Source organism: Echeneis naucrates, chromosome 7 (genome assembly GCF_900963305.1).
Source record: "Echeneis naucrates chromosome 7, fEcheNa1.1, whole genome shotgun sequence".
Classification (NCBI taxonomy): domain Eukaryota; kingdom Metazoa; phylum Chordata; class Actinopteri; order Carangiformes; family Echeneidae; genus Echeneis; species Echeneis naucrates.
Window position 1 is genome coordinate 21,361,154 of NC_042517.1, and position 27,812 is coordinate 21,388,965.

A 27,812-nucleotide genomic window follows, 5' to 3' on the forward strand; every position below is an offset into this window, starting at 1 on the left:
AATGGGTAGAAGGCCACTTCAGCTGCAGCTGGTCATTGAAAAGCGAAGCTCCGCAGCTGAAACAACCATATCCTTGCCCTTTTTGTGAATCAAAAAAACTTACAACTGCTGGGACCGCACAGAGTTTGGCAAGGGTGTTATGATTAAATGGTATCAAGTCTCAAGCATGCCATGGGTTTAAGAAACTCACAGTGTCTTGATTCAACTTTGTTATGATTTGGCATTATATAAATAAATCTGATTTGATTTGACAACATGGTGTGAGAACAGAAAATTAATGAATGCATGGAGCAATGGGAGAGCTCTCTTCTCACCTCTTCATCTCAGGTGTCACATGTTGTAGTAGCATGTGTGAAAGGTTTGTAGCACAATGTCCGTTGGGCATCAGCTGGCTGATGTAATGCGTAGTGACGACAACAGGAAACAAAACAACTGGGATGGGATGTGATCAAGTGTTGAGTCTTCTTAAGCTCTTGTCTTGTAAATGAATGATTGTCGCTTGATGCATGAGTCTGTATCTTTGACTTCTAAAAGTATCTGAAAGTCCCCTTTAAAAAAACACCTAGTGTAAAGAGTGTGAGAAAGAAAGTACATGATGGAAGCATTCTGGGCATTTCCTATATCAGTCAATGCAACAGCTGGAGGTCCCTTATGGTGCATGTGTGTGTGTGGGTGTGGTAATGGAGAGCATTTGCTGGGGCAGCACTGTGGCCACAAGGCCCTCAAACCAAGTGGCATTGTTTGGTTCCTGGCTGCATATTTTTGTCTCTAACGCCAAGCCACTTCTCTATTATTTTTGCAAACTCAGGGAAAATGCTACATGAATGGTTGACAATGGTGCAGATATGCTCACTATCTGGGGGTGGGAGGTGGGTGTAGGTCAGATCCCAGGCCCTCAACATGCCCTCCAGGGAGTTTGGCTGACACTCAGATTGGCAGCCTAATAAATGGTTCTTTTCATTAGCAGCAGTTTAAATCCACCATACTTACCCTGGAATCCTCTTATCCCATTGATTATACACACTCTACAACTGAGGTACAGGATGGTGGACTTTGAAAGTGCATCTTCACTGATGTTTCACAACATGAAACTAAACCTTTGGATCCACATTAAAGTTATAGGGCAGTAGCTGACAGGTATGATCTCATATTTGTATCAATTCAACATGATGGGGCAGCAGCTGACATCAGCTAAGGGGGCACACAGATGGGCGTGTCTAGATAAACTCTTCTCCCAGCTTCATTCCCTCATATTAAAACTTGGTGGAAAACTGTTGAGGGAATCCTGAGTGTTGGGACTTCACTGCGGTAGTTATCTCTGCTACTTGTCTCCTTTTATTTGCGATGACCTCCAGGTCAAAAGGTGGGTTAACTACTTTTAATTAGTCTAAAATGGCCGTGGTCTCAGTTTCTCACTTGATGTAACTTCATGTACTTTTGAAGCCACAAATGATAAGAAAATAGTTAAATGCATCCAGGAAGTTCACTAAAACGGGTTCATTTCTGAAGGTCCAAAAAGAACAAAACTCTTCTGAGAAGAGTCTGTTACACATTGATGGCCTTTCTGGCAACAGCAGTCAAATGTTGACACAGATGATTGGGATGCATTGGGATGCTCTATTTACAGTCAGCTTGTTGCATCTTTATGTTATATTGCATTGCATATAGCACAAAAGGTTTGTTTGCCTTAAGCCATGAGTGACTGAAGTGGTATATTATCATGGGCACAAATATTAAAGTTTGAAGTTCTGCTACTTCTCTGACCTTTCTCTGCTTGCTTTGACAAAGTTCTTGTTGAAACCCTTATACAATTCTCTATTTCCTTTGAGTTAGACTACAAAGGTGCACATCAGGCAGGGATGCTGGGACACCATGCATTTCTATGGCCTCTGGAGCTCTTTGACAACAGTGTTAAGGTGCCGCCTGACAGCTCTAACCCTTCCACCTATAATCCAAGCTAATTTCAGACGTAACACAAAATCCATTTAATTTCATCAGCAGGATAAGTTTCTGTTGGATTCCAACCGTAAATCACAAATCCAACAATAGGGTCTAAATTAATCCTCACTAATGCAATCCTTTGTGAATGTGTAATCTTCTTACATTAAGTCAGGGGAAGGCTATGCCATATTAAACGAGAAGGGTGTGGCTTTTATTGTTGTGCAGCAGCCATCAGCCGCAGGACAGTTGTGTATGTCCCATGCTGCCAGTGCCTAGGCTCTCCCACAGCCCCAATCTTCTTGTCCCTCTCCCTAGAGAGCCTAAGCCCAGCCTCTAGACAAAACCTTAAACTCCCAGCTGCCCTTTTCTATATTGCTGCCTGAGGCTACAGCCGTCCCTGTGCACTATAACGTTTTAGTATGTAGTGTTTTTGTCTAATGAAGTTAATTGATTACCACACCAGAGATAAAGACACAAGACCTTGATTGTTTTCATTTTAAAAACTGAAGTGCCCTCAAATCTGATGCTTCACCAATTATGGGCAAATCTGAGCCTCATCCAGAGTCCATCTCAGTGCTATGTGGAGAGCTGCTTAAGTGTACCATATTACAGCATCAGCAGATATTTTCAAAATTATGTGTTTGATAAAATCACTGATCATCTTGCAAAAACAGTTTGCTGGATAGACCAAATTTGTCTATGTCTGTGGGCCCAGCTGGCTGCAGCCAGAAACATAACCTCCTTTACTCCCAAATTGTTGATCCTGACTTCCACCCACAGGCCCTCAGGCCCCTGGACAGTTGCCTTCTGGCCCTACAATACTATGCCAACAATCTGACTGATGCACAGGTGGAGTGTTCCTATTCCTGAAGCTATGCTTCTGCATTTGTCTGCAAGGTCTCTGATGTGAACTATTCCAGCAACTGTCTTGAATGTAATACCCTGAAATCCAATCTCTCTCTCTCTCACACACACACACACACACACACACACACACGTACACAATGGACACAATCAGCATTTGATTTGACTCACTAAATTAATTACTTCTGCTTGTAAGGACTGGTAATCTCAGTGGGCAATAACTTATCAATATCATTTGCACAATTGTCAAGATTACATTCAATGGAAGTGATTGATCTGACAAACCCAATTCAACCGTTTCACTCTGCTGTCAATCCAGCTAATGGATTTGGGATTACTTGTTTGTACACACAGTAAGCAGGTTGAGAGGCTACTGCTAAATCAGCCCGGCCTTGCACATTGTCTGCAGGCCTGGCCGTTGTACGGGGTTTTGTCTGATCCTCAAGTTTTTCTATAGTGAAATGTATTTTCATAGTGTCATTACAGATCTCCACACATAATAAATGGGTTAAATCCCCTTAGGGTGCCAAAGAGAAGGGGATGAAATAAAAGGAATTTTCTTGTGAGGCTACATCTGTCCTGGACTCTTCATTTGCCCATTGATTATCTTTAACCCATGTAGTTGGCCTTACTTTGTATTGAACAGTCACAGGTGTACTGTGTATTTGAGAGGGCTAAATGTACCAAAAAAACTCTCTTCCTCATTAATTTTCAATGTAGGGCATATTTTTTTTTCTCTCATACCATTTTATCAGATCAGCCAATCCTGATTTGTCTCTCTGCACGCATTTTAATTTTAGGAACGTTCTTGCAGTTTTGATGCTGGTGGATTAGCTCACTCTGTATTTCAAGCGTTTTATGCTGTGATGTTGTGTGAAAGTAGTGAAAGTAAAATCCTCTTAACCCCCACACTGATTAATGAAAGATTGAGGGAAAGTAATAAGGTTGAAGATTAAACCGTAATACTTCAAGGGTGAGTCCGCCGGCCAAACAGTATGAAATCCACTGATTGTGTCAGGCAGATACAGTTAATGCTGCACGTCAATACACGTCATATTTTTGGTTATGTCAGATTATTTGAGGAAGGCTTTATCACCCATCATTGGAGAATCAAAGAATTAAATCACAAATATCATTTATATTGCAGACAGAACTGAATTCAGCTCTCAATCTGAGGTTTGGTTCCTGAAGCCTGTTCTAATGTCTGTCGGCCAACTTTGTTTTTCTAAACCAGAAGAAAACATATTTGGAGGAGAAGATAGCTCTGAGGAGGAGTGAGGGGATATCTGACCCGCTGTCTGCTCTATTGATTGGGTGATCCAGTCTGTCAATCACTAATCCCTGATCCCTTATCGAATCATTGCTTTCTGGTCTGTTTTCCTCTAAATGGGAGCCTCATTTAAAAATGAACATAATGTTGTATTGAAGGTGAGGTGAAAAAAGTCTGGGTGATCAGTTATATTTGATCTTCTCATTCAAGTCAACTTGTTCAAACTTCCTACTAATTGGGTTGATACTGTAGAAGTGTACTTTTTGATTTTGCATTCTGATACCTTTACTATACTTCTTGATCAGCCTGTGACCCACAGTGGATTTTACCTACCTGATTGACTGGCAAATACAGACCTTTGTAATAATTGGCTTCTTGGCAGCTAGCATCTATTGACTGGGACGCAGCGCACCACTTTGATTCCAATTGCCATATTACTGCTATGCTCCGCTTCAGCCACACAGACCTCTTGTTCTCAGCAGTCTCTTGTACTAATTGCTGATTCTTTAAAAAAAAGAATCAGTTGAAACATATTTGTATCCTACATGCATATGATTAAATGAACAGCAGAGCAGTCATAGAGTCAGTGGCATCCAATTAGAATGCAAAAAACTGTCTGGTTATTATTTGGATCTATTGAAAACGTTATAAAATTAATAATAATAACAATCAAACTATTAAATATCTGCAGCTGATTCAGATGGTGCTACTGAGGTTCAGAGTAAAACTAAGAAAAGAGCTGGAGTAACAATATGGTGCTTCACAATATTTAAGGTTGATTGTATCCTGACATTAAAGCAGAAAGTTTCTGCTGCCCTAACTCTACTTTTTCTTTTCATCAGTTTGTATGGTTGTCCTGGCAAATACAGAAAACTTTAACAATACATACAACGACCATCAGTGTAAATTTTCTTTTTTTTTGCTTGTGTTATGGACGCTGGAATTGCACTTAGTGTTCAAACAGTAGCTTAACGGTGTTGTGCATTGGAGACTGGCAATGAATATCAATGATTATGAAACTGATTATTGACATCTAAAAATATTTACTATAAGTAGTACATTTTGGGGCATCACCCTGTTACCAGGGACCAATGTCCAAATTAGCAAAATTAATATCAAGTCTCAAAAGGGTTAATAGAAGGAGTAAATCCGAGCACTGGCTGTTATAAATCCACCAGTGCATGTGTGTGCGCGTGCGTTGTGTGCGCGTGTGTGTGTGTGTGTGCATGCATAGGAGGAGATAGAAGGAATGTGTGAGCATGTTTGTGTGTGTGTGTGTGTGTGTGTGTGTGAGCAGTAAAGATGGCTGGAGAGTCACGTGAGTGACGTCTGCAATGGCCAAGATGGCGACGGAATACTATCGATTACACACCCGTCGGAGGCAAGATGGCGACTGGTCACCACGTGTGAATGTGTGTTAGGGGAAGAAGAGGAAGCAGAAAGAGATTGCAGATGATGTCACTGCAGTTGATCATTACAATATCACTACACAATAGCCGAGCCGGCAAACGGAGTTAACGGGTCGGGTATTGGTTTTGTGGTGGTAGGATCCAAGTTTGGTGCTACTCCCTTTGGCGATCCGGTTGAGACGAAAGCTGGGACGGCTCTCTGCTGCAACTGGGGCACAGGAAAATGGGAAACTGTTCAAACTCAGAACCACACCCTAGGGGTGGATCCTGGGCTCATGGCGCCATTTTCAAACAGACAGACAACTCTGGCTCAGGCTTCAGGAGAGACATGTAGGCCTCTCTTTTGTTCTTTTTAGAGCATGTGGGAGGCGATCCCAACAACGGGAAACACTGATCTCACTTTATGTGGGATTTATCCGGAAGGTTGGAACTAAGCCTGAAAAGTGGCTTCAAATTACCTTGCTCTCTGGCTCACAGGAACTGACAGATACATGCTTTCCTGCCAATCTACTCGAAGCCTTTGTGAGCTGCTGCTCTCTTAGTGTTTATTAGATGAGGAGAGGAGTGGAGAGGGATACTGTTATGTGCTTATTGGTTTAATTTAGTCAAGGGCCTTGGCCTGTGGGCAGAGTGTGGCAGAGAAAACCTCAAGTTTGTGTGTGGTTGTTCCAAATGGAGCAGCTGCAGCAGAAAGGACGAAATCATTTCGAAGGTTTGTTGACCGGTTTGACCACGGCACGGCAAAATTTTGCTTTGTTTCTGAGATGCAGGAGATAGAATGGGTAGGTGTTAGATCATCTCTAAATCTGGACCTGAATGAACTCCAAACCTGGACCTGGACTTGGGTATTTAAAGTAAAGTAATTGCAGAAGAGCCTTAAACTTGTTTTCTATCAAATGAATGCAAGTTACAAAGTACAAAAATTGTGTTGAAATCTATGGGAAAATGTCCCTCCTTCTCCCTTGATTTGTCAGCTCAGTAAACATTTTCTTTATGAGTTTATGGTCTCTAGTTTCAAGTCTTAAGTGCAACATGACCAGAATGCAGGGGATTGATTAGGGGGCATGGCTTCTATGTGGTTAACAGACTCGACCATCAATCAGGTAGGAGTTTCCCAGTGGTGAAACTAAACAACTGGTAAACAAATGCATGGCCCAACACAGAAGGGCCACCTCCTATTATTTATTTATCTATTTAGAGTTAAATGAAAAGGCACACTCCTTTGAGGACAGCAATGTTAAAATCTTGGACAGAGAGGAGAGATGATTTGAAAGAGGGGTAAAAGAAGCTATGTAAAAGTGGAGAAACCTTCTCTCAACAGGGGAGGGGGTCTCCGACACCACCTATCTCCCATCTATAATGCTGCCCTGTCAACCTTACCCAGGAGAAACTCAGCCTCCAATATTGGCTTCCTGAAACTAACCTCATGTGACTCCAACGACCACAGCGACTGCCGTCCACCAGTGGGCTCACAAGACACCTAAGGATGGCCATTCACTGGAGGCCTCACATGAAGAACAATGTTCAGTGAAGCTCCACTAACAAGCTATTGTTGACCAGGAGCTGTGTGAACACTCAGAACACCACAGAGGTTGAATACCTGGGTCCAACTCCACTGTTTGTCAGACTAGTGAGGACTAGTCAGACCGATGCGTTCCAAGCTGATGAAGCCCATGGAATAAGGAGATAAACCTAGGTCCTAAGTCCAATTGCATTAGAATCAGTTGTTGGCTGGATATGACTATGACCTGGATGAATGAGAATATGCACAGACACAGAACTTCCAAATATGGTTTCTTCTGGTATAAATTAAGCCCATCAGCCACTCTAGGAGGTTTGATGCTCAGCTCTGACAGAATGCTCCTTCACATGCAAGGGGCAATGCAGAATCAGACAGGCGACAGTGTAGACTTTTACAGTGTTCACAGCTGAACACATGCATGCATGTTTGATCATGCAACTGCTTTTTGGCATTAATGTCACCCTAACCCAATAATGAAAAACACAGTTTTAAATGTTCAAAAAAGTGTCGAGTTCTTAAAGTAACAAGAATTTATTTCATGAAATGGCCTTACTGGCTTTCTGGCTGATGATGCATCATTACAGATTCAATAATGATTTTGTTAGCCCTCATTGTTCTTTTGTCATTTGGCCAAAAGTCATTGCCACAGAGATATCTTCTATACATAACTTGACTGCTCAGTGTCAGTGCTCTTGTTAAGAAATGGATGGTTGCTATTCAACATGTGCCTGTTTCCAGGTGCCCTCTTCTATTTGCACAGATGACACCTCCCACCAGGCCTGACCCACAAGCTACTTGGGTGATGCCAATATGAGAAAGAAACCTGAGGTTGTTGTTATTGAATGTCTACCAGGCTCACACACACACACTGTTGCAGTGGCTACAGTCATGCATGGTACTAAATTAACTTCCTAAGTTTAGCCCCAAACTATCCTCGCTAAAAATTCAGCCAGCACAAAGCGGGCTGTCCTTTTCCGACAAATACAGCCACATTTCCACCCTGAGTCACACACTCATATACACACACTGCAGCCCTATAGCTCCCAGTTGTATCTAAATGGATCCCACCTCCCTTCCCATTGATGAGGCATGTTTCTGTCTCCCTCCTCCTCCCTGTAATCCTTTGCATCTTTCTTTTTCTGGGCTGCAAAGTTTGACCCCAGTTGCCCTTGAAATGCATTTCAATTGCTGCAGCCAACCAATGGAGACTCCTGTGTCCCAGTGTCAAAATGGTGGGTCCATTGATAGAAACCAACAACAACCCAACAAATTGAGAATGGGAACTTGTACTTGTGTACATTGGTTTGAAGAATGAGGAAGATGAAGGGCGTGCCCCATTCACATAGTGATGAGCCAGTAATTAGCTTTTGTTTGAGACATTTTTGCAAGTTCAGTGAGAAAAAATGTGCTGGAAGTAGGCCTGTAACAATTATTTCATAATTCTCTAATTGCAATTTTTTGACATAGTCGCAGTTTCTTTGTTTAACCTCAATTAAGCAATTTTTTGGGGGGTGGGGTGGGGTTTATTTGCATGAGATGGGTCAAAGCATCATAACTATTTTGTTTGCATCTATAAAACACGTTTCCAGTGTCCCATGTACATCCTACAGCCTGACAGAACAGTAACTGTCCCATCAGAGGACGCCTCATGAACATTGATTTACAGTTGTGAAGTCAAACCGGCTTTCTAATGTTAATAGTCCAAAGATAATTGGGTAATTTCATGAGAAGTGGTCAACATTAAGCTGGTACACGTTGGTTTTCACTGGAGTTTTCGTTTAGTGTTAGTAATCAGCTTTCAGCTATAGCATCATTTTGACACTGAAATTGGAAAACGAGACCCGAGATGGATATTGTTTCTAAACAAAGTACAACTTCTCCCTTGTGGGATTATTTTGGTTTTAAGACAAACCAGAAGGGAGAGCCTGCAAACCTGAGAGAGGCTATTTGCCAGCTATGTAAGAAAACGGTCTATGTAAAAAATGCTAGCACAACCAATTTCAGACATCTCAAAAATCATCCCATCATCAAAGTTTGTACAATTAAACAAATCGATCAGTGCCCGTGCATCAGTGGATTGTGTGTTAATGGCAATTATTTCTGAGACAATTGTGTAGCAACATTTGCTCTAACCACAAACATGTGTTCTATACTACAGTGATGAACTGACTGATGAATGCGGGCTCAGAATTTTGGATGCAAGAATTATTAATTACACTCAGTGACATTTTTAGAAATGACAGCTATTTATGGAACAAGACAAGCAGATGAAAATTAAAAGTGCTCCAGGGAGGTTGGTTCATAAAATATTGACGCCGACTGACGTGTTTGCTGCATTACCGTGACACAGCAGTCAGCAGATGACAAAGACAAAGCTCTCAGCCTTCAGCTTTTGTTTCTGTGAACGAGCAGGTGACAACAACATTGTCCAACTGTGGCTTGGCCAAATGTGGGAGAAAAAATAGCATGGCCCTCTTTAAAGAGTGGAGTATAAATAGTCTATCTTGACAATAATGTTTGTCACTGTTTTCAATAACAACACCTTACTTGCATGGTTCTTTTCTGATCTTGTCTCAGAAGAAAAAATATTGCTGGCTTGAATGAGTGTTCAGTGTGGGGGCAAAAAAAGAGGAGGAGGAGATGAGGGGGGAATTAATCCCAAACTTCTGTCAGACTATTCTCATAAATAATTTTGAAACAGCAGTCCCGACATAGGTAGTGGATACAGGATTCTGGATTTAGGTTTTTAGCCTTGTAGCCAATCTGCTTTATTGGAGAATCACCTATTACAATTTTTTTTTACAGACTGGAGATACGATCATCATCATCAGTGGAGTTGCCCCCTGGTGGCAATCAGACCCAGAGTCTGCAACCAGGATCAAACACTCTCTGGAGCTGGTTTCGCGCACTACTAGAGTCCAGACAACATTTCCTGTGTAAAGATGGCTGCTCATACTGTCACTGAAAGGGCACTTGTATGCTTCTGTGTGTTGTGTGTGTCAGTTTGTGTACCTAAGCATAACGTTCTAGTCTGTGAGGATTGATTTGAGGTTCTGTTTGTCTTTTGCTGGTCTGAGCACAGCCAAAACCATGTGGGTCGGCATTGGAGTCTCTGCTACAGAGCAGCGGTTTGGCCTTAATGGGCATGTTTGTTCCGCCAAAGCTTCTCTCTGGCTAATATTCAGTGAACCCAGTCTGTCTTTTGTTCTGAGCTGTTGTTATTTAGTTTTGGTCAAATTTGATGTTTTCTCAGTCCATTCTTTGTATTCTTTTTTTATACCCCCCACCCCAAATGGTTAAACCCTCTTGTTTGATCAATCATCGATGATCCCAGGTGTCCTGAGACCTCAGGGGAAATCCCATTTGGCTATGTAGTCCTCATTTAGCCTTCCAGCCCCCATACATACACACACCCACGCACTTACCTCTTGCCTCGCATTCACAACCCGCACAAGCTTTTTGAGATCATGGTGAAATCTCACTCCTTACCCTCGCCCCAATCACTCACTCTCCTTTGCTGTTTCTTATCTCAATCTCTTGTCTTTCCCCACCCATTAGCCATATTAGTCTTGGGTCCATGCCTGTGCCCATTCTCAGACAAAGACCTCCCAATGCTTCCTGGAGCAGTTTTGTTGTCGCTTATCTAGATTTGGTGCTTTGGAGCCACACACCCTCTTGGAGATGCAGCTGGTGGTGGCAATATGGCTGTCTTACTATGTTGCACATCATCTGGGTCGCTTACATGATATTTAACTTGCAGTTTCATTCCTCCTCCAGAATGGAGAGAGGCTCAGCTCTCTAAACTGGACCTCCAGGTGGTTTTGACAGTGGTCAATATACACCTAGCCAAATCCCACAATGTGCTCTGGTCATTCATTGAAAAAGATGGCAACTGAATGAAAAGGGCAGGTCCAAGTGATGGCTGTGTGGGTGCGTGTGTGCGTGCGTGTCTGTGCATGTGCGCACACCCCCGCATATGTGTTGAGCAAAATGGAGAGAGCACAGTCTGTTAAGCATTTGACAATTGAGGACCTCCCACTCTTAAAGACCTGCTCAGATTGTTCACTCTTCAAATCCCAGGAAGCTGAGGCAGGGAGTGGGACAAAAGCAGCCGGGGGCGTCCATTTTTTCCCTAATAAAGCTGTCTGTCACACAACTTGTTGACAGGAGGCTGTGATTTCACACCCACCTGCCTCCTCTCCACAACCAACAGTTTGGGAGTTAAATGAGCTGAAGTCATTTTGAACGTTAAGAACAACGGGTGAAAAGCCAAAACATGATTGAATGCATTTTGGAGACAGTTTCATTCAGAACCAACTCTGAACGAGATGTCGATGATAACCTTTATTGGACATTGCATTGTCTTGGAGTTTCTATTGTCTTAGAGAATTTCAGGATCAGTTTTGTGTTAATTTGTGCTGACAATAAATTTTTTTGCCACTTCAACCCAATCGCATATAATTAATTGATTCTTTTGAATCCTTCTTTTCATCAGAGGCGGATTGAATTTGTCTGTGATCCACCCTTTTTAAACCTTTATTTTACCAAACAAAATATTAAGAAAATGTTCTGAGCTTTTACAGCAAATAGTCTTTACTATTACTACTATGCAACGATATTCAATATTTTATTGAACTGTTCAATGCACCCTGTTCGCTTCAATACACAAAGGCACAAAACTTTATCAAAATTTGGTACAGTGTATGCTGTGCGGTTAGATACACTCAGAGCAGACACAGTAGAGAGAGCAGTGCTGCTCTGTTCATTCTGCTTTCATAGCCAATCAGAAGTCCCTGAATTTCGCAGGAGCCAATCAGCGCTCAGCATGCAAACGCTAGAAAAGACAGTGGAGACCAAACCTTGAGCAAACAATGAATAAAGAGGTGCAGTCCTCTTTATAGTGCTGCACTTAATGTCATGGTCATGTTTGTTGATTGTATTTGTAGCAGTTAAGTGGTTTCTGTAAGTGGGCTGAAATTTTTAAATACTACACTTTCTATTTGATATTGCCTATTTTTGTCTGACACATACACATACAAATGCATGTGCAAACACCCAAAAGGTTGCACACTCCCACATTGATATTTGATTTCTCCAGTCAGACAGAGTAGTCAGTGTGTTTCTCAGACTGACCCAACAATAGGTCTTTCATCAGGCGGCCTGTAGGGTTGCAAGTTCAGGTCACTGAATGCAGTTCTGCTGACCACGAGCTTCAGCATGCACGTCTTCAAAACACATAAAGCAAATAAGCAAATTAACTTGTGTTCCACTGTCTGATGCTGATGAAACAATTGCTCGTTGGACAGGTGACATAACTGTCTTTCCCTTTCTCAGTGAAAGTGTTGGTCAACATACACACAAATATATTTATAGCTTATTTACCATATCATATATATATTTGTGTGTGTGTGCGTGTGTTTTGGTAAACGAGCTATATATTGTTTACTTAATATTTGTGTTGTTTTTGTCACAGTTAATGAACACAGTATTACAGAAGCCCACATTATTTGTGGACTTAAAACATTCATTTGATGTCTGGATGTACTTTCCCCTAAAATATAGATAATTCAGTGAAATCAGGAATTTTTACTGTCATAAATAACATACTGTAATTTTGTAATGAATTAACACATATTTTTATTGACAGTTGTTTGAAATTGTATTTTGATGTTTTGATGCTCAAAACATCTCAACAGCTCAAACAGAGCTGAACAAATTGAATAGGCTCTAGGGCAGCACGGTGGCGAAATGGTTAGCGCTGTCGTCCCACAATAAGAAGGTTGTGGGTTTGATTCATCTGTGCGGAGTTTGCATGTTCTCCCAGTGTCTACGTGGGTTTCCTCCCACCGTCCAAAGACATGTATAGATTAACTGGCGATGTTAAATTGACCATACATGTAAATGTGTGCGTGAGTGGTCTCTGTTTGTCCTTGTGTGTTGGCCCTGCGATGGACTGGCGACCTATCCAGGGTGTACCCCGCCCCTTGCCCAATGGTTGGGATTGGCTCCAGCAGCCTGGGCCCAGATACGGATGAAGATGAGTGAGTGAACTGGAGACAGGCGACAGCATAGGACAAAGGGAACAAAGGGGGACAAAACTGGCTCAACTTAGCATGTTATGAGTCAAAATGAGTTAGGTACACTGGGAATAGATGTGGGAGGGAGTTCTTTAGGCTTTTGCGAAGCCTGGGGGACAGCAGACCATATTTTCCACTCTCATTCCAGACTTATTAGCAGCAATACTCTGGTTGCTATCATTGGTCTTGTGGCTGGATGTGGCACTTTTTTTCCTCAGTTGATGTTGTACTTCAATAATAGAGCAGAAAATTTGGCATGATGTTTTCCAGAGCTCTGAGACCGGATTGATTTTTGCTGAAGATGTGCTTATTCAATAAAGAAAAGGAAAAGGAAAAAAGCAGAGAAATATCTCTGGTCTAAGAGAGGGACGGAGACAAGCAAAAGTGTTGTTTGACCACAGTAGTGTGACAAGCTGATTAAAATGCCCAGAGTCCGAGAGAGCCGGTCCTCCCCTCTCTATTCACTCCACCCAGGCACGTCGTCACGACAACCCAGGATGACAAAGAGCGTTCTCAGGCTATTGAGTGCTGTGAAAGAACAGGCGTGCGTGTGTGTGTGTGTGTGTGTATGTGTGAAAGACAGTGAGAGAGAGAGAGAGACTCGGAGTGGATATGTGTCTGTACTACCACTGTAGGTGGTAATGCATGCAGACCATCCACAAACAAATTAATACACATCACGTCCCACCGCCACCTTCCTAGCATTCTACCACACAATGACCAATCTAGAGCGTCCTGCATGACATAATGCTTCGCTTCAGCATATGCCAGATCTGTATTCAAACTCCAGAGCAGCCACAGAAGAGCTATTTAAACCTGCTGGGTCTTTCTGTAAGTAGTGTATCCGTTAATTTGACTGCAAATCTTCCTCTTTACTTCTTAGCTTTACTCTATGGTTCTGAAAACGATCTGGACTGTGTATTTCACATTGGCTTTCAGATGTAATCAACATTGGACAACAATGGTCACTTTCAGCCTGATTTCTATTTCTGGTTTGCTCGAGCTTGAAGGAGCAGCTCAACAAAGTTATGTACTACGTTTAAAATTACATTAGCATTACAATGCTAGCAATCAGATTTTCCAGACATAAAGGAGTATGTCTGTTTGGTGCAAGACCAAACAGAAATTGCATAGAAGTGGAAAGGTTAAAAAAGAGCTATATTATAGTATCTGCCATATCCTTTTGTATGTCATACAGCTCTTAACTTTCTACAAAAATCTTAACTTTCTTTTGAAATTTTTGGCCATAGTGATTGATGATATATGATTTTCATGTAAAACTTTTTATTTTTATCCACAAACTGTCTTTCTAGTAAAATTTCAAAATAAGAGTACAAGGCCCTGTTGAAATTATTTTTGTAGCTCTTCATTATTGTGGGGAAATAAAATGTTATGGTTGGAGAGGTAGAGTAGAATGTGGCCTACTAAGAAAACACTGGCACTTTTTTTTTCTTTGTAATTTTTTTATCACTTTATCATTCTTCATTATTTTTTTTTATCACTTTATCATTTCAGACCTCCATTCTTTATCAGAATAGAGGTCTGAAATTGTGGCGGGATTTGTTGGCTGCTGTCCACATCGTTGTGGTCCAGCCATGTAAACAGAGGCTCTTTCTAATGATCTGACCACTGGCCACTTAATAAGCTCTGTCTTGCACACACAAAACATGTACACACACACACACACACACACACATAAACAAGATAATGAAAGCACCCAGCCAAAATCATCTCCCCAAAGGACATGCATTCATTTTGGTTGACATTGGCAGGCCTGGCTGCCACTCATTCCCATCAAACTACATTCTCAGAGGCCATTTGGGCCCTACTAGCATTTCCCTTTAGCTGGCTGAAATGTTAAATTGTTAAATTAGGCCTCAGCTGCTATTGTCAGTAATTCTGTGTGTGTGTCTGTGTGTCTCTGTTTCATTAAGCACATTCACCGCTGGCCTTTTCCTTCTCCTCCTCACTGCTCTTTGATCCCTGAGCCTGTTGAATGTTGAGATGAAGAGTAACAGTATCATCCATACCACTCTGTCATTTTTCCATGAAAGCAGCAGTCTCCCATTTCTCCAACCTAGTCAGGGTCACAAGGTCAAAGGTCATATGCTCAGAGAAACCATTTGGACCTTGTGATAAACTCTTCTTCTCTCCTCTTGGACCCGCTGTCAAAACAGGTGTTAAAACTGTAAGCTTCACATTGACTTTTTACAGAGCTTCAAGCAATCTGCATGATCAAAAATTCTGAATTAGGAGGAAGGGAAAATGCATCATTCATTATGAAATTAATGGAGTGAGTAAATGAAAACAACAGGAGTGTAATAATATGCAAGTGTGTCACAGTGAGTCAACATGATTAAAACCAGGACCCTTCATGGAAACAGCCAAGTGGATCTCAGTCGTCATCTATTTTCTTGTCTAGCCTCACTACAACATTTCAAAGTGTCTCCAGTCAATGTTTTTTAATTGGTAGATGCTGAACAATCAGGAGTTGATGTAAAATAAAATGAAAATCAGATTGCTCCTCACCCTGGTCTATGGAGTAATTGTGTGGCTTTGGTGATTGTGTTTTTTGTTTTACAGAATAGATCTAACGGTGGTGCAGATGAAAGCTCTGAAGGTCTTACAGTGACTTTCAGGTTGTGTGTGTCATGTTGTACCAAGCAGCTCAGCCTAACACCTGCTTTTTCCAGGGAGAGCGTTACTGTCTGCAGGGTGAAAGGATCTTGTCATAAAATGATCTAAGTGTGCGTGTGGGCACATGAAAAAGTCTGTTGTGTCTCAGCACTCATGTAGATATGTGTGTGTGGACTCTCTTTCCAAGGGAAGTGGCTTTTATCCTGTGTCCGTTCAGTGCAGCCACTTAGTGTTGGAGCTGTGAAAGGGACACTATTCTCTCCAGCAGCAGACAGAGAGCGCCTTCAGTGTACTGGAGGGATGGAGAGAGAGACCCTCTGTGTCTGCATGTGAACTGAGGGGAGAAAGATGGCCATTGACCCTTAAGAAGGCGAAGGAAATGGAGAGAGGCCAAACTTGCACATCTGGCTCTCATAATATTAGCGCTTTCACTGATCTAACCATCTAAGTCTACACACACATGACCAGTAGTGACACTGCTCATGGGTGCACTGACGAGATGTTAAACGTGGATTAAGAGTGATGTGAAGAGTGCGCTATTGCCAATTTAACGGTTTTGTCGCTATATTTAGCAAGTGTTCCACCCCCCTAGTGATTAAGAAATTTAAAAAAAAAAAAAAAAGGTGACTTTTGGAGCAGGGGCAGAGCCAGAGCATTTTTATAGAGGTGGCACAAAGGGTACCACCAGTTAAACTAGGGGTCACCCAAAAGTCCAAAAAGTTAAATCTATTTATCTTTAGATTGTACTGTTAAACTCTGCATTTCTGTCCTCATCTTACTTTTGTTGGCTACATAACCTCATTGGCTTTTCCCTTGCCACTGTTATCATTGATATTATGATTCGCATGTACCCTTATTTACAATTCTTTCGTTGTATTGCTTGTTCGAGGGTGCAAGACTCAAGAGCATGCACACTTAAAAGTGAAGAAGACATGTTGTGTCCAGCAGAATATCTGCTAATTATTCAGTCAAACAATATGCCGTTATTCTTTTATTAGTTATGCCTGGAATGAGGGAAATAAGTAGGTGTAATTTAAAACTTTGTCAAGTTACTTCAACTTTTCACTGTACAGATTTTATGCACAGAACATAATTTAAAATAATGTCTGGAAGAGATATTTTAGGAAGGTCAAGTTTGAAATAATTTTTAATCAAAAATGTACACCCCCCCCAAAAAAACAAACAAACAAACAAAAAAAAAAAAACAATAGGGGAGTTCACATATTTCTAGATGATGGATCAATAACATTTTAGTAATTTAATATTCTACCTTGGGGACCTTTAGGCACAGCAAAAGTAGATTGCACCACTGAAAGGGACCTGCTGCTGTTGCTGCTGCTGTCAACTTATCATTCCCTGGTGTAACAGTTTTTTTTAATAAAGTTAACACATCATTAACTGTCTTTTAGGATAACAAATTAAATACTGAATCAATTTCCCCTTATATTTATTTTCGCCTGGCATCACAGGCCGAGAAATTCAGAGTGACTCTGACTCCCAGTGACTTTCAGCCTGCTGACCAATACTGGCCCTGCACTGTTTCTTCATGAATGAGAAATCTTGAATATCTCTTTTCTTTTCATTGACTGCTTTGAAAATATGCCACAAGCACAATGAAAGCAACAGATTATTTGTTCTCCCAATTCAAGTTGCAAAATGAGGCTATAACTGCAATCGTGAGAAACATGTCTTTTTATGTTAGGATGGAGAGAAGCTGTCTTACCATCCTAACAATGTAACAAATTCAAGTTTACAAGGAACACTCTGCTAATCATATCTAAATCTACCGTAAATGACCAAAAAAGTTGATGTGTGTTTATTACGTTTGTGTGTAGTTTGACTCTGAAGGACATGTCCACCGTTTATTTCTCCAATTCACTCCAATAGATTTTCTCAAGAGAAAATCAGAACCTTCTCTGTGTTTTACGTCGCTGTCTGTCCACATTTTAAGCCAAAAAACCATACACAGCTTCAGGAATTTGTTGTCGAGGTCACCGTCTGGTCAGTCCTCTGAGAAGAGTTACCGCTTTGTCATAAGTGCTCCTAGTTTGAGGGCTTCACCGAGCTGAAAATCAGCTGGTTTTGGGCTCTCTGCCTCTGCTAACAGGGCTTTATCACAGTAACCCTGGAACTACAGGTAACAGCTGCAGCGGCAAACCATGATTTAATGAGAGAATTCTCACAGTGTACCTGATCAAGACGATCGAGACACACACAAATTCCACAGATGCAAGCAATTACTTAATGTTAGACTCCTTTAATATGAGTGCAGTTTATCAACTGTTTATTGACACACATGCACACAGACATACACACAGGGATATATACAAAATTCAAGACTCACACACAGACAAAGTTAAATTCCATGTAGTCAAGCCTATACAAAGACAGCCAGACAGACACTCATAAATACAGACAAACACAGGCAGGGTTAAAGTCCATGACATTCATTTATTTCATACATTACTTTGGAACAGACATACACAGTGAGTTGAACAGGATTTGATCTCCAAAGTACATGTCCACCATAAATGCCTTCCATTCGCCCCACTACAATTTCTCAGAGACAGCAGAACTTTCTCTGGGTCTGACACAGATAACGGTGTGGTCAATTTTCTGTAAGAAATTGTCGTTTTCTCATTAATGGCCCCAGTTTGAAGGCTCAACCAAGCCAAAAATCTGCTTGTTTTTGGCTCTCTGTTTCTGCTCTAAGGCCATCATTACGGCAACCTTGCAGATTCAGGAGATGGCTGCAGCTACAGGTATATATGTGCTGCAGATGTAGACTCCTCTGATATTAGTTTATCAACTGCCATGGACACACACAGACATTTACATATATTTAGACATATGCACACACAGACATACACTAAAAGACAGATACATATACACATACAGACATTAATTCATTCGCACCACTTACCCATTTCCAGGTTGTTGGGGCTGCTGCAGCCAATCCCAGCTCACATTGAGTGAGGGCAGGGTACACCCTGGACATTTTGCCAGTACATCACAGGGCCAACACACAGAGACAGACAAGGATGAACATTCACACTCACAACTCCTGGCAATTTAGAGTCACCAATCAACCTAAAAATGCATTTCTTTGGTCGGTGGGATGAAACTCAGGGAAGCATAGGGAGAACATGCACAGAAAGGCCCCTGGCCCAGGACCTCCATCTCTCTCTGGTGGTCTGAGCTCTCAATTAATTTAACTTGTTTATTGAACCCATTCATGGCGCTATGGTCTATGATGCATTATTATATAAAGCTACAAACTTAAATGCAAATACATTATTGCATAAGCATACATTAATACAAATAATCATCTGTAAAGCTTAAGAGGTCTGAAGAATAATTAAATAAACAAGTATGTGAATAAAATGAACCAAATAAATTATGCAAATTTAATGATCATCCACTGAGTTTTGGGACAGTCAGTAGCGACTTTCCTTCCTGATGAGTTGGCAACGGTGGAAGAGCGTGATCGCCCTTGTACTTTTAGTGTTTCAGTGTGAAAGTTACTTTGAACTGACTTCTGATATGTTTTGTTTTTTGAGCTATTGGTTGCGACTTGTCATGACATGTCAGATAACATTCGCTGAATTTGTGACTGAACATGAGCAGGAGTGCAGTCTTCCTAGTGTTGGATGTAGCGCTCCTGGCTTCAGGATCTGCAGATTATCAGGTTTAGCCCACAGATTCATGCGCACAAGAACTTTGGACAGCTTATTTCAATGGAGCAAGTAAAGTGTTTTTTTTTTTTTTTTCCTGTGTCTGACTTGAATACACTGTGATCAGTTTTGCAACAACCTTTTTTGTTATTCATTCACCACAGGCTAAAAGTGTCATAAATTCTTGACCTGGGGCCAAATGTTTCAATGATTTCCACCTAGCATTCCTATGAAAACTAGGATCTGTTGGTGAGAATTAATGCCTTCTTTTTTTATGTTGTGTTTGATAATACAGTCAAGATTTTATTCAAAAGCTGAGCCATGCTGCACCGAGAGAAGTAATGTCACATTCATAAAAGGTAAGGAGCAGGCAGGTCTTAATAGGCTAATCAGAGTATGTTCGAGTCAAACGCAGAAAAATCCCATCAGTTGCTCCGCTGAAATGAGCTGTCCAAACTTCTGCTGTACACGATCCTACAGGCTGAACCTGTTGCTGCTGGACCTCAGCACTGCTTTTAATATACATCACCAAATACTGTTCGACAGGTATAGAATGCTGGTGGGCCTCTCAAGTACTGTTCTTAATTAGTTTTATTCCAATCTCTGGTTGTAGATCTTACGTCATATTATTCAACCTATAAAACATTTTGTTTTACAGGTTGAATTTTAGGTCCATTACTTTTTAATCTATATATGCTTCCACTTGAGAGACGTAATCAGGATGGACAGCATAAATTTTCATTGCTATGCTGACAAAACACAGCTTTACATTGCCGTATCTACTGCTGACCCTGGTCCATACAGTTGGATGGCAGATAATCTCGTAAAGCTCACCAGGACAAAACTGAGGTTTTAATGATTGTGCCTGAAGGCAAGAGACAGAAACGTCTGCCAAAATTTCAAGGTTTTAAACAATCACATTGAGTACATTGCATGTGCATTGAGAACCTGGGCATTCTTTTTGACTCTGAGCTTGATTTCATTCCACATATCAGGAATATGAAAAAAATAGGATTTTATCATTTTAAAATCGTAGCCAGAGTCCGTTTCTGTCTCATGCCAGCACAGAGGTACTGATTATTTCTTTTATTTCAAGTTGTTTGGATTGCTGTAATTCCCTGCTTTCTGGTCTTCCAAAAAGAGCATTTAAACCTTCAGCTAATCCATAATTCAGCTGCACGAGTGTTGACAAAACCAGAGGCAGGCACACATTAGACCTGTTATAGAATTGCTGCATTGGTTCCCCATGTGTCTCAGGATCGATTTATGTTCTTATTCTTATTTTTTAGCTATTAACAATCATTATACTGTATACTTTCCTGTTCTCAGTTTGTCAGCTCTACTTCATACACTTCACTTCAGTCTGACAGATTTTTTTATGGTGGAGGTTAGCACAAACTGATTAAACTTATAAATACAGCGGTGAGCCCTGCGTAATGCTGCTGGAGGACTGATGGCAAGATTAGGAGGGAGAAGGTCTTCAGGGACCATAATGACTTAAACTGTCCTTCAATGACGCATCTGTGATGGTGGCACACTTTGCAAAGATGTGTTAGAGGGCAGGCTTCTTTACCTTCCTGCCAAAGTGTGCTGTATTATAAGAGCATGTGTTACACAATGTGGTAGAGAGGAATGGTATCCCCCCACCCTCCACCCAGAGGCAGAGCCCCCTTCAAGACAAGCGGGATATGAACAGGGTCACACTATCAGGGTGCAAGAGTCTGTCCAGATGTCATCTGGCATGTATAAAGAAAACTAAAGGTTAATTTTTGCACATTGCCTTTTAATATTTCTGCTTTTTCAACCATTACGTTTCTCATTTGTCTCAACTTCTCTGTCAGGTTGTTGATTGCTTTTATTGTCTCCCTTTTTAGCTGCAGTACTTTATCGGTGAGCACCCAACCGCTTGCAGGTGTACCAGAATGACGGCAATGATGGATGCGATTTTTGAGTCTGTTGGTGTCAGGTCAGGAGCACTTAACAGCTGCAGCAACCTATTGGCACTCACTTTGCTTCCTTTGGTTTGTGATTCCGGCGCTGTGACCTCCAAACAGGATGGTTTTTTGGGCCTCCACCTCACGACAAGCGTCTCCACTTCCACATCAGAAAAAATTCTTTCTTTACCTTCCTGACAGAATACTTCCCAGCATCTCAGTTTTATTTTATATCTAGGCCACATTCATGAGGTGCTTTGCATTGACCATTTATGATTAAAATGGGTGTGTACAGGGCATGACATGAAGTTGATACAGCTGTGCACACTTGTTAAGTCTGTGATTTATAAAGGAAAGCTTGCTTTAAGTATGGGTTTTATAAAACCAATTGTTTTCTGTATGCAAACTTTGGCTTTCGGGTGTGCTTACACTTTCAGTAGCAATCCTATACACAGTTTTATAAATGAGGCCCCTGGTTCCTGAGTGCTCTGCCATTTTTACTAGTGCTTAACTGTGTATGCTGTATGCTTTATTTTTCTATGTTTTTTTTTTTTTTTTGTTTTGTTTTTTTTCATTTTCTATGTGTGTTTCAAGGTTTTTGAGGGTTTTTTTCTTTCTTCTTTCTTTTTTAACCTGTGAAGCACTTTGTGGATCTATGTGAAACAGGCAAAATAAATTGATTTGATTTTGATTTGATAAAATACTACTTTCTTCCCTGCAGTATCACAAGTTCAGGTGTCAGACTCGATATCAGGATCCAAAAAGGGTTCTAGGTAATCTCTACTTGGCATAGTGTTAGATATTTAAAACATTGGTTTTCCCTGATAGTCTGCCGTCAGTGACAGCTGAAGGAGAGCGATGGCAGGTAAATCCAGACCTGGGGTTACCCCCTTTTCTGCCGTCATGCAGTTTCCTCTGTCCTTTGTCAGAGGGTTTTGACATAGCAGGGGCAGTGTCTTTTCTAGATGCATATGCGTTAAACACACCAGTGCATTTGTTATTTTTTTGTTTTAGTTTTTTTTACTTTATTTCCATCTTCACTATCAAAAAATACAGCAAACTGCAGTTCTTTCCTGCAAAGGCATTGGGAATTGAATTTTCAGGCTTTTCAGCAACATTACTCCCAGCTTAACTCTATCAGTGGTCATTAATGTCATCCAAACACATGTGCCAACTCTTTCCACTCCCTTCTTTTAAATCTGTGTGTTTACCAGCAAATGTATGTGCCTGGCCTTCATCTTCCCAGTGGTATCCTGTGTGTTGTCAATGAGGCCTTGTTGATCTCAAACAGACCAGCTACTCCTCTCTCTACTGTAGCCTTTGGATGGTAGTTACAGATGGTAATGTTAGGATGAAGTTGGGGGTGGCGGTCCGGGTGAGACGCCAGTCAACCCTCCAAAACAAAACAATGGTTGGTTCGTTGGTTGTCAATGTGATTCATTAACCTGGACAGCGAGAAGAGCTTGAGGCAGATAGGATTGGCTATGGCAGAAGTTCACAGATGGAAACGCATTCTAAGGAGTGTATGGAAGTCATGAAATAAGTTTGATAACCCTTGCACATACTGTTGAAGGGAAGAGAATTGAATCGGAATGCCCCCTGCCATCAGCAGTCAAGAGAAAGTCATAATTGTTGGTTTAAGTAGAGAGTTGGGTCAAGACTTCCTGTTTCAACTGTGTGGCATCACTACGATTCTGAGAAATTCACACGTTTATTTATAATTCACTTGCATGTGAATATTTACTCCATAGCTTCTTTGCGACCGGCATCTCCCTTCCCCTGTTCGGTTGACATTCTAATGGACTACCAGAGGTTATTTATAGATTGTTGGACTGTGCCCCATGGCTGAACATGCTGCATACCAGACATCACTGATCAGGTCTGGAGATTGTTGGGTGAGCAGCATGGGAGAACGGCCCCTCTGCTCCTCTGCAGGGTGACGGTGGTGTTTGTGCTTGCCTATCAGGAGTAAAAGTTTGAGCTTTCATTGTGGCAAAGGTCTGATACAATGAGGAAAGATGGTGAACCTTGAAGATCTGATCATTATAAAAATAATAAAAGCAAATACGCTAATAAATGTTCCTGGAAATCCACAATCCTCCCTTACTGACATTCAAAAAGAAATCTGAGTTGACAAGTGGTTCTTGATGGATGAAGTGAAACTGTTGGGCTGCCATTAAAGATCTTGGATGTTAGGAGGAATATTCCAGAGTGGACTTTCCCTTTCTTCATTTACATAACTGCAAATTTATTTCTTTGTTCCACATCACAGTCATTCAGTCTGATCTCAGTGGAGTGAAGCAGTCCTCGTCAGCTGTTGAGAGGAAGTTCCCATGGTGATGGCGGTCACTCTAGGCTATTAATAATGTCAAAGCAAATCAAATCAGATTTATTTTTATCGCGCCAAATTATAAGTTACATCAAGGCACTTTACATATAGAGCAGGTCTAGACCACAGTCTTTATTAAATTATTAATTGACCATTTAGCAATGGTCCGACTGTGTTGGAATGGGCATCAAAGAGCAAGTGAGGAAACCAGTGTTTGCCAGGCTGTGTCACAGAGGCTGGAAATAAAAATCCACATTTGCAAGGTATTGTTCTTCAGGACTGGACTAAGTAACTGTTTTCACTGTGATAGGATCAAATTCACTGAACAGACATAAATTTGCTTTCTAAAAAGTGCTCAATTAAACCAAACTTATCATTATTTTTGTGGCTTTATTAATTCAAGTACCATATTTTTCGCACTGTAGAGCGCACTTAAAATCCTTAAATTTTCTCAGTGCAGTGCGCATTATAATCCGGTGCGCCTTATGTATGAATTCTTGTTGTGCTTACTAACCTCGGACCAATTTTATATGGTACACTGTGCTCAAAAATCTGTCAAAATGTTTTAGTGCGACTTTGTTAAGTGACGAAGCCACTCCGCTTGATGGATTGTCGGCGCATTCCCAGCTGACACAGAGAGTTGTATTAACGTTGGTCCTTGCTTGGATATGGGTTGCAACGTCAGATAGATAACTAATTATGTAGTGCTGGCAACCAACCATCATCCAAGCCAACGTTAGGTTTTTCACTTAAACCCAATTTTCAAATCCATATCATAATCCAATTATAATCAAATGTTGGAATACAACATTGTTCCGTCACGTCACACTAACGTCAGGTGTTTTCTGTCTCTGGCAATGATGAACCAATCAGAGAACAGTACGCAGTACACTTACCTCTGCCACTTTTTGTAATACCAGTACATACTGTGCTTTGCTTTATATATGTTTTGTCATGCGCCTTATAACCCGGTGTGCCTTATGTATGAAAATAGACCATTCATTGATATCGCTCCTTATAATGCGGTGCACCTTAGGATCCGCAAAATATGAAATTTTAATTTCATAATTAGTCCTAACACCACCAAACACCATAACCATTATTTTATTTTCATTTAATGATTACTTACTGATATCAAACCATTCACATCACATGGCCTACTCCTTTTCTACTCTTGTCAACAATTCTTTAATGTTAATGTTTAATACCGTGCAAATTTCATTCAAATAACTTAAAATAACTTAGGTCCCAATACGGAACCTTGAGGAACAACTTTTTTAAAATGTGTTACAATATTATTAATTTTTACATACTATAACCTATTATTTAAATAACTTATTTAATTTAGTGTAACACCTATTTGCTCTTATGCTATCATACTCCAGTTTATGCAGAGGTAAGGAATGATTAATTGTGTCAAATGCTTTACATAAATCAACTAAAACACCTGCAGCATATTGTTTCTTATCTATAGCTGTCACTGTATTTTCTACAAATTCTATCCCTGCTCAGGATGTTGATCAGATGCTCCTAAACATCATGTTGATGGCCACTCAATAACTCATATTTCTCCATAAAATCACCCAGTCTATTTAATTTTTTTTTATATATATATTTGAAAACCAAGGTAGCAAAGACATGGGTCTGTAATTTGATATAGTGCGTTTGTCACCTTAGCCATTGTCATCACATCAGGAAAACTACCTGTTTGAAATTACTAAATAACAAGCAGTGATCCTGGGAATGTGAACGCTGGAATATTTCAAAAATGACAAAAAAATATTGAAGTGGCACTTAGAAAACTGAAAGATCAGATCTGGACAAAACATTGTGGCAATCCACAAGCAGATTTGACTCAATAAAACATGAGGCACAGAGAATTTGTCTTTGAATTTGTTGCTTATTATACTTCTTAGGCTGCTCATGAATAAGTAAAAAGGAAGTCGGAACAGCACTCACCCTCTTACCACACACATATTAAGACACATACACCTGCTCCTTGATGGCCCCTGGTTGTAGACACACACAGACACACACAGATGTCTTAGTCCCCACCCTTCCAGCGCTACCCCTTCTTTGTCTAGACTGCCTCAGGGGGCAGACTGTTAGGCAAGTTGACACAGCATGTCAAATGTCTGTGTAATCTAGCCACACTAGCAAGTGCAAAATATTTATAAATAAAAATTATCTCAGTTCTAATTTAATATTTGGTGTACTTTATGGTTGTCTTGTGTAAAGATTTGCTCCACTAACTGTGGTTTTAGTTATTTATTTATTGTGGTGCAACCTTTCTCTGCGAGGTCAATGAAAGGTCTGAGGATCCTTTTCAATAATTGAAGGGGTTTTATCTCTAATGTGAAGACTCTGTGTCCACAGACTACTCTCCTCAGAAGTGTTGAGTGATGGCTGTGGAAAGGAGAATTGAGTGTTTGGGTTTGTTTTTTGTTTTTTTTTTATTATTGGTCCAACTGTAGCGGATACTGCTGGTGTTTTCAATCCAATAAATGGCATCTATATCATGCCCATGGATGCGTGTGTGTAATCGTATACTAGATGCTATGACCTTTTGATGAATAATGCTGCAAGAGAGACATCTATCGCTTAGTCATGTCTTTGTCTATCTTTTTGTCTCTGCTTGCAGATAAATAATCATTCATCGAGCGAGGAAAGGAATGGGATCTGATAGCAGTTGAACGGACAGAGGACGTCTTCATCTTAACAGAGAACATAGATGGTGAGATGTCATTCAAGTGTTATTAATGAAAATCGTAAATGTGAATTTTACTTTAAGCAAACAGCTGTGAGCTTTACTTTCTTGCACATATTACACAAAAACAGACTTACCTTGTTCACGTGCTCTGAATGTGTCTTCCACTACTCATACTGTGTTTACTGGACAGACTAGAAACAAACTACTTCTCCCTTTTCATACTGATGAACAAACAAATCCTCCAATGGAATTGCCTGGCTCATTAAAGTGTGTTTAAAAGATTTTAGTGGAGCTTTGTGGGACAAACAACAGACAGACAAAATGTAGGATATACTTCTCTGTTGAAAATGAAAAAAAATTTTCTTGCTCTTTAAAATTTTTAAGAGCTTCCCACTACATTATAACATTTTCCCAGCCACAACTTGCAATGTACTCAACTGTAAGAAAGCAGCTTTTAGCACAATTAATTGCAAATTTTCAACCTCCAACATCTTTTTGTTAAGACCTTTAACCTCGCTCTTTTTCTTCCATCACAGCATTTGCCATGCTACATGGGAAGGCTCTGATCTTCACCCTGCTCTCGTTCCTCCTCCCCGTCATCTTTGCTTCTGCCCACAGTCGGTCTTACCCCAGTTTTTCCCGAAATGGTACTGAATTCCAGCACCTTGTGCTCCACCCAGACCCCTCTGTGGGGTTGGTGTATGTGGGGGCAAGGGATCGCCTCTTCCAACTGAATGCACTGGATGGACTCCAGCTGGAACAAGAGGAGACAACCGGCCCCGTCAGTGACAGCAAAGAATGCCTTCCCCCAGTGAACGAGGACAACTGTCCCCAGGCCAGGAGAACCAGCAATCACAACAAGTTACTGCTGGTGGATCCAAATGCTTTGGAGTTGATCACCTGTGGGAGCGTCCACCAGGGCACCTGCCAGAAACGCAACCTTTCATCCATCAGAACAGTTCTCTTCTCCACTGAGAGGCCTGTGGACACGCAATACGTTGCAGCCAACGATCCATCAGTGTCAACTGTGGGGTTGGTGGTGGGGCTTCGTGGTGGAAGGACGGTGATGTACGTGGGAAGGGGTTATACTGCCAGCCACCCGCCCATCTCTACCCGCCACCTTTCGTCAGAGCCCATCTTCTCCTACGAGGAGACAGCTAAGCTGGCTGTTGCTGGGCGGTTGTCAGAATATGACCACCATTTTGTTACAGCATTCACTCGGCACTCGTACGTGTATTTCTTGTTTTACCGCCGTGACATCAAGTCAGCATCAAGGGAGTACCGTACCTATGCCGCACGAGTGTGTCTAGATGACCCCTCCTATTACTCCTACGTGGAAGTTCCTCTTGTCTGCCATTCAGCAAGCTCTCATTCAAGGACGTACAACCTACTCCAAGCGGCCCAGGTTCTGCCACACATTAATACATTCCTCCAAAAGATATTTG

The 27,812-nt window shown here is 41.1% G+C and overlaps 1 protein-coding gene across 1 annotated transcript in view; it reads left to right on the forward strand.

Moving 5' to 3' along the window:
- plxnb1a (plexin b1a) overlaps window positions 1-27,812 on the forward strand; it is a 59,834-nt gene that overhangs the window by 2,201 nt on the left and 29,821 nt on the right. The window contains exons 2-3 of the mRNA XM_029506022.1: window positions 26,299-26,391; window positions 26,904-27,772. Of these exons, the coding sequence (XP_029361882.1) occupies window positions 26,912-27,772 (861 nt within the window). The 5' untranslated portion in view covers window positions 26,299-26,391; window positions 26,904-26,911. The remainder of the gene's footprint in view (window positions 1-26,298; window positions 26,392-26,903; window positions 27,773-27,812) is intronic.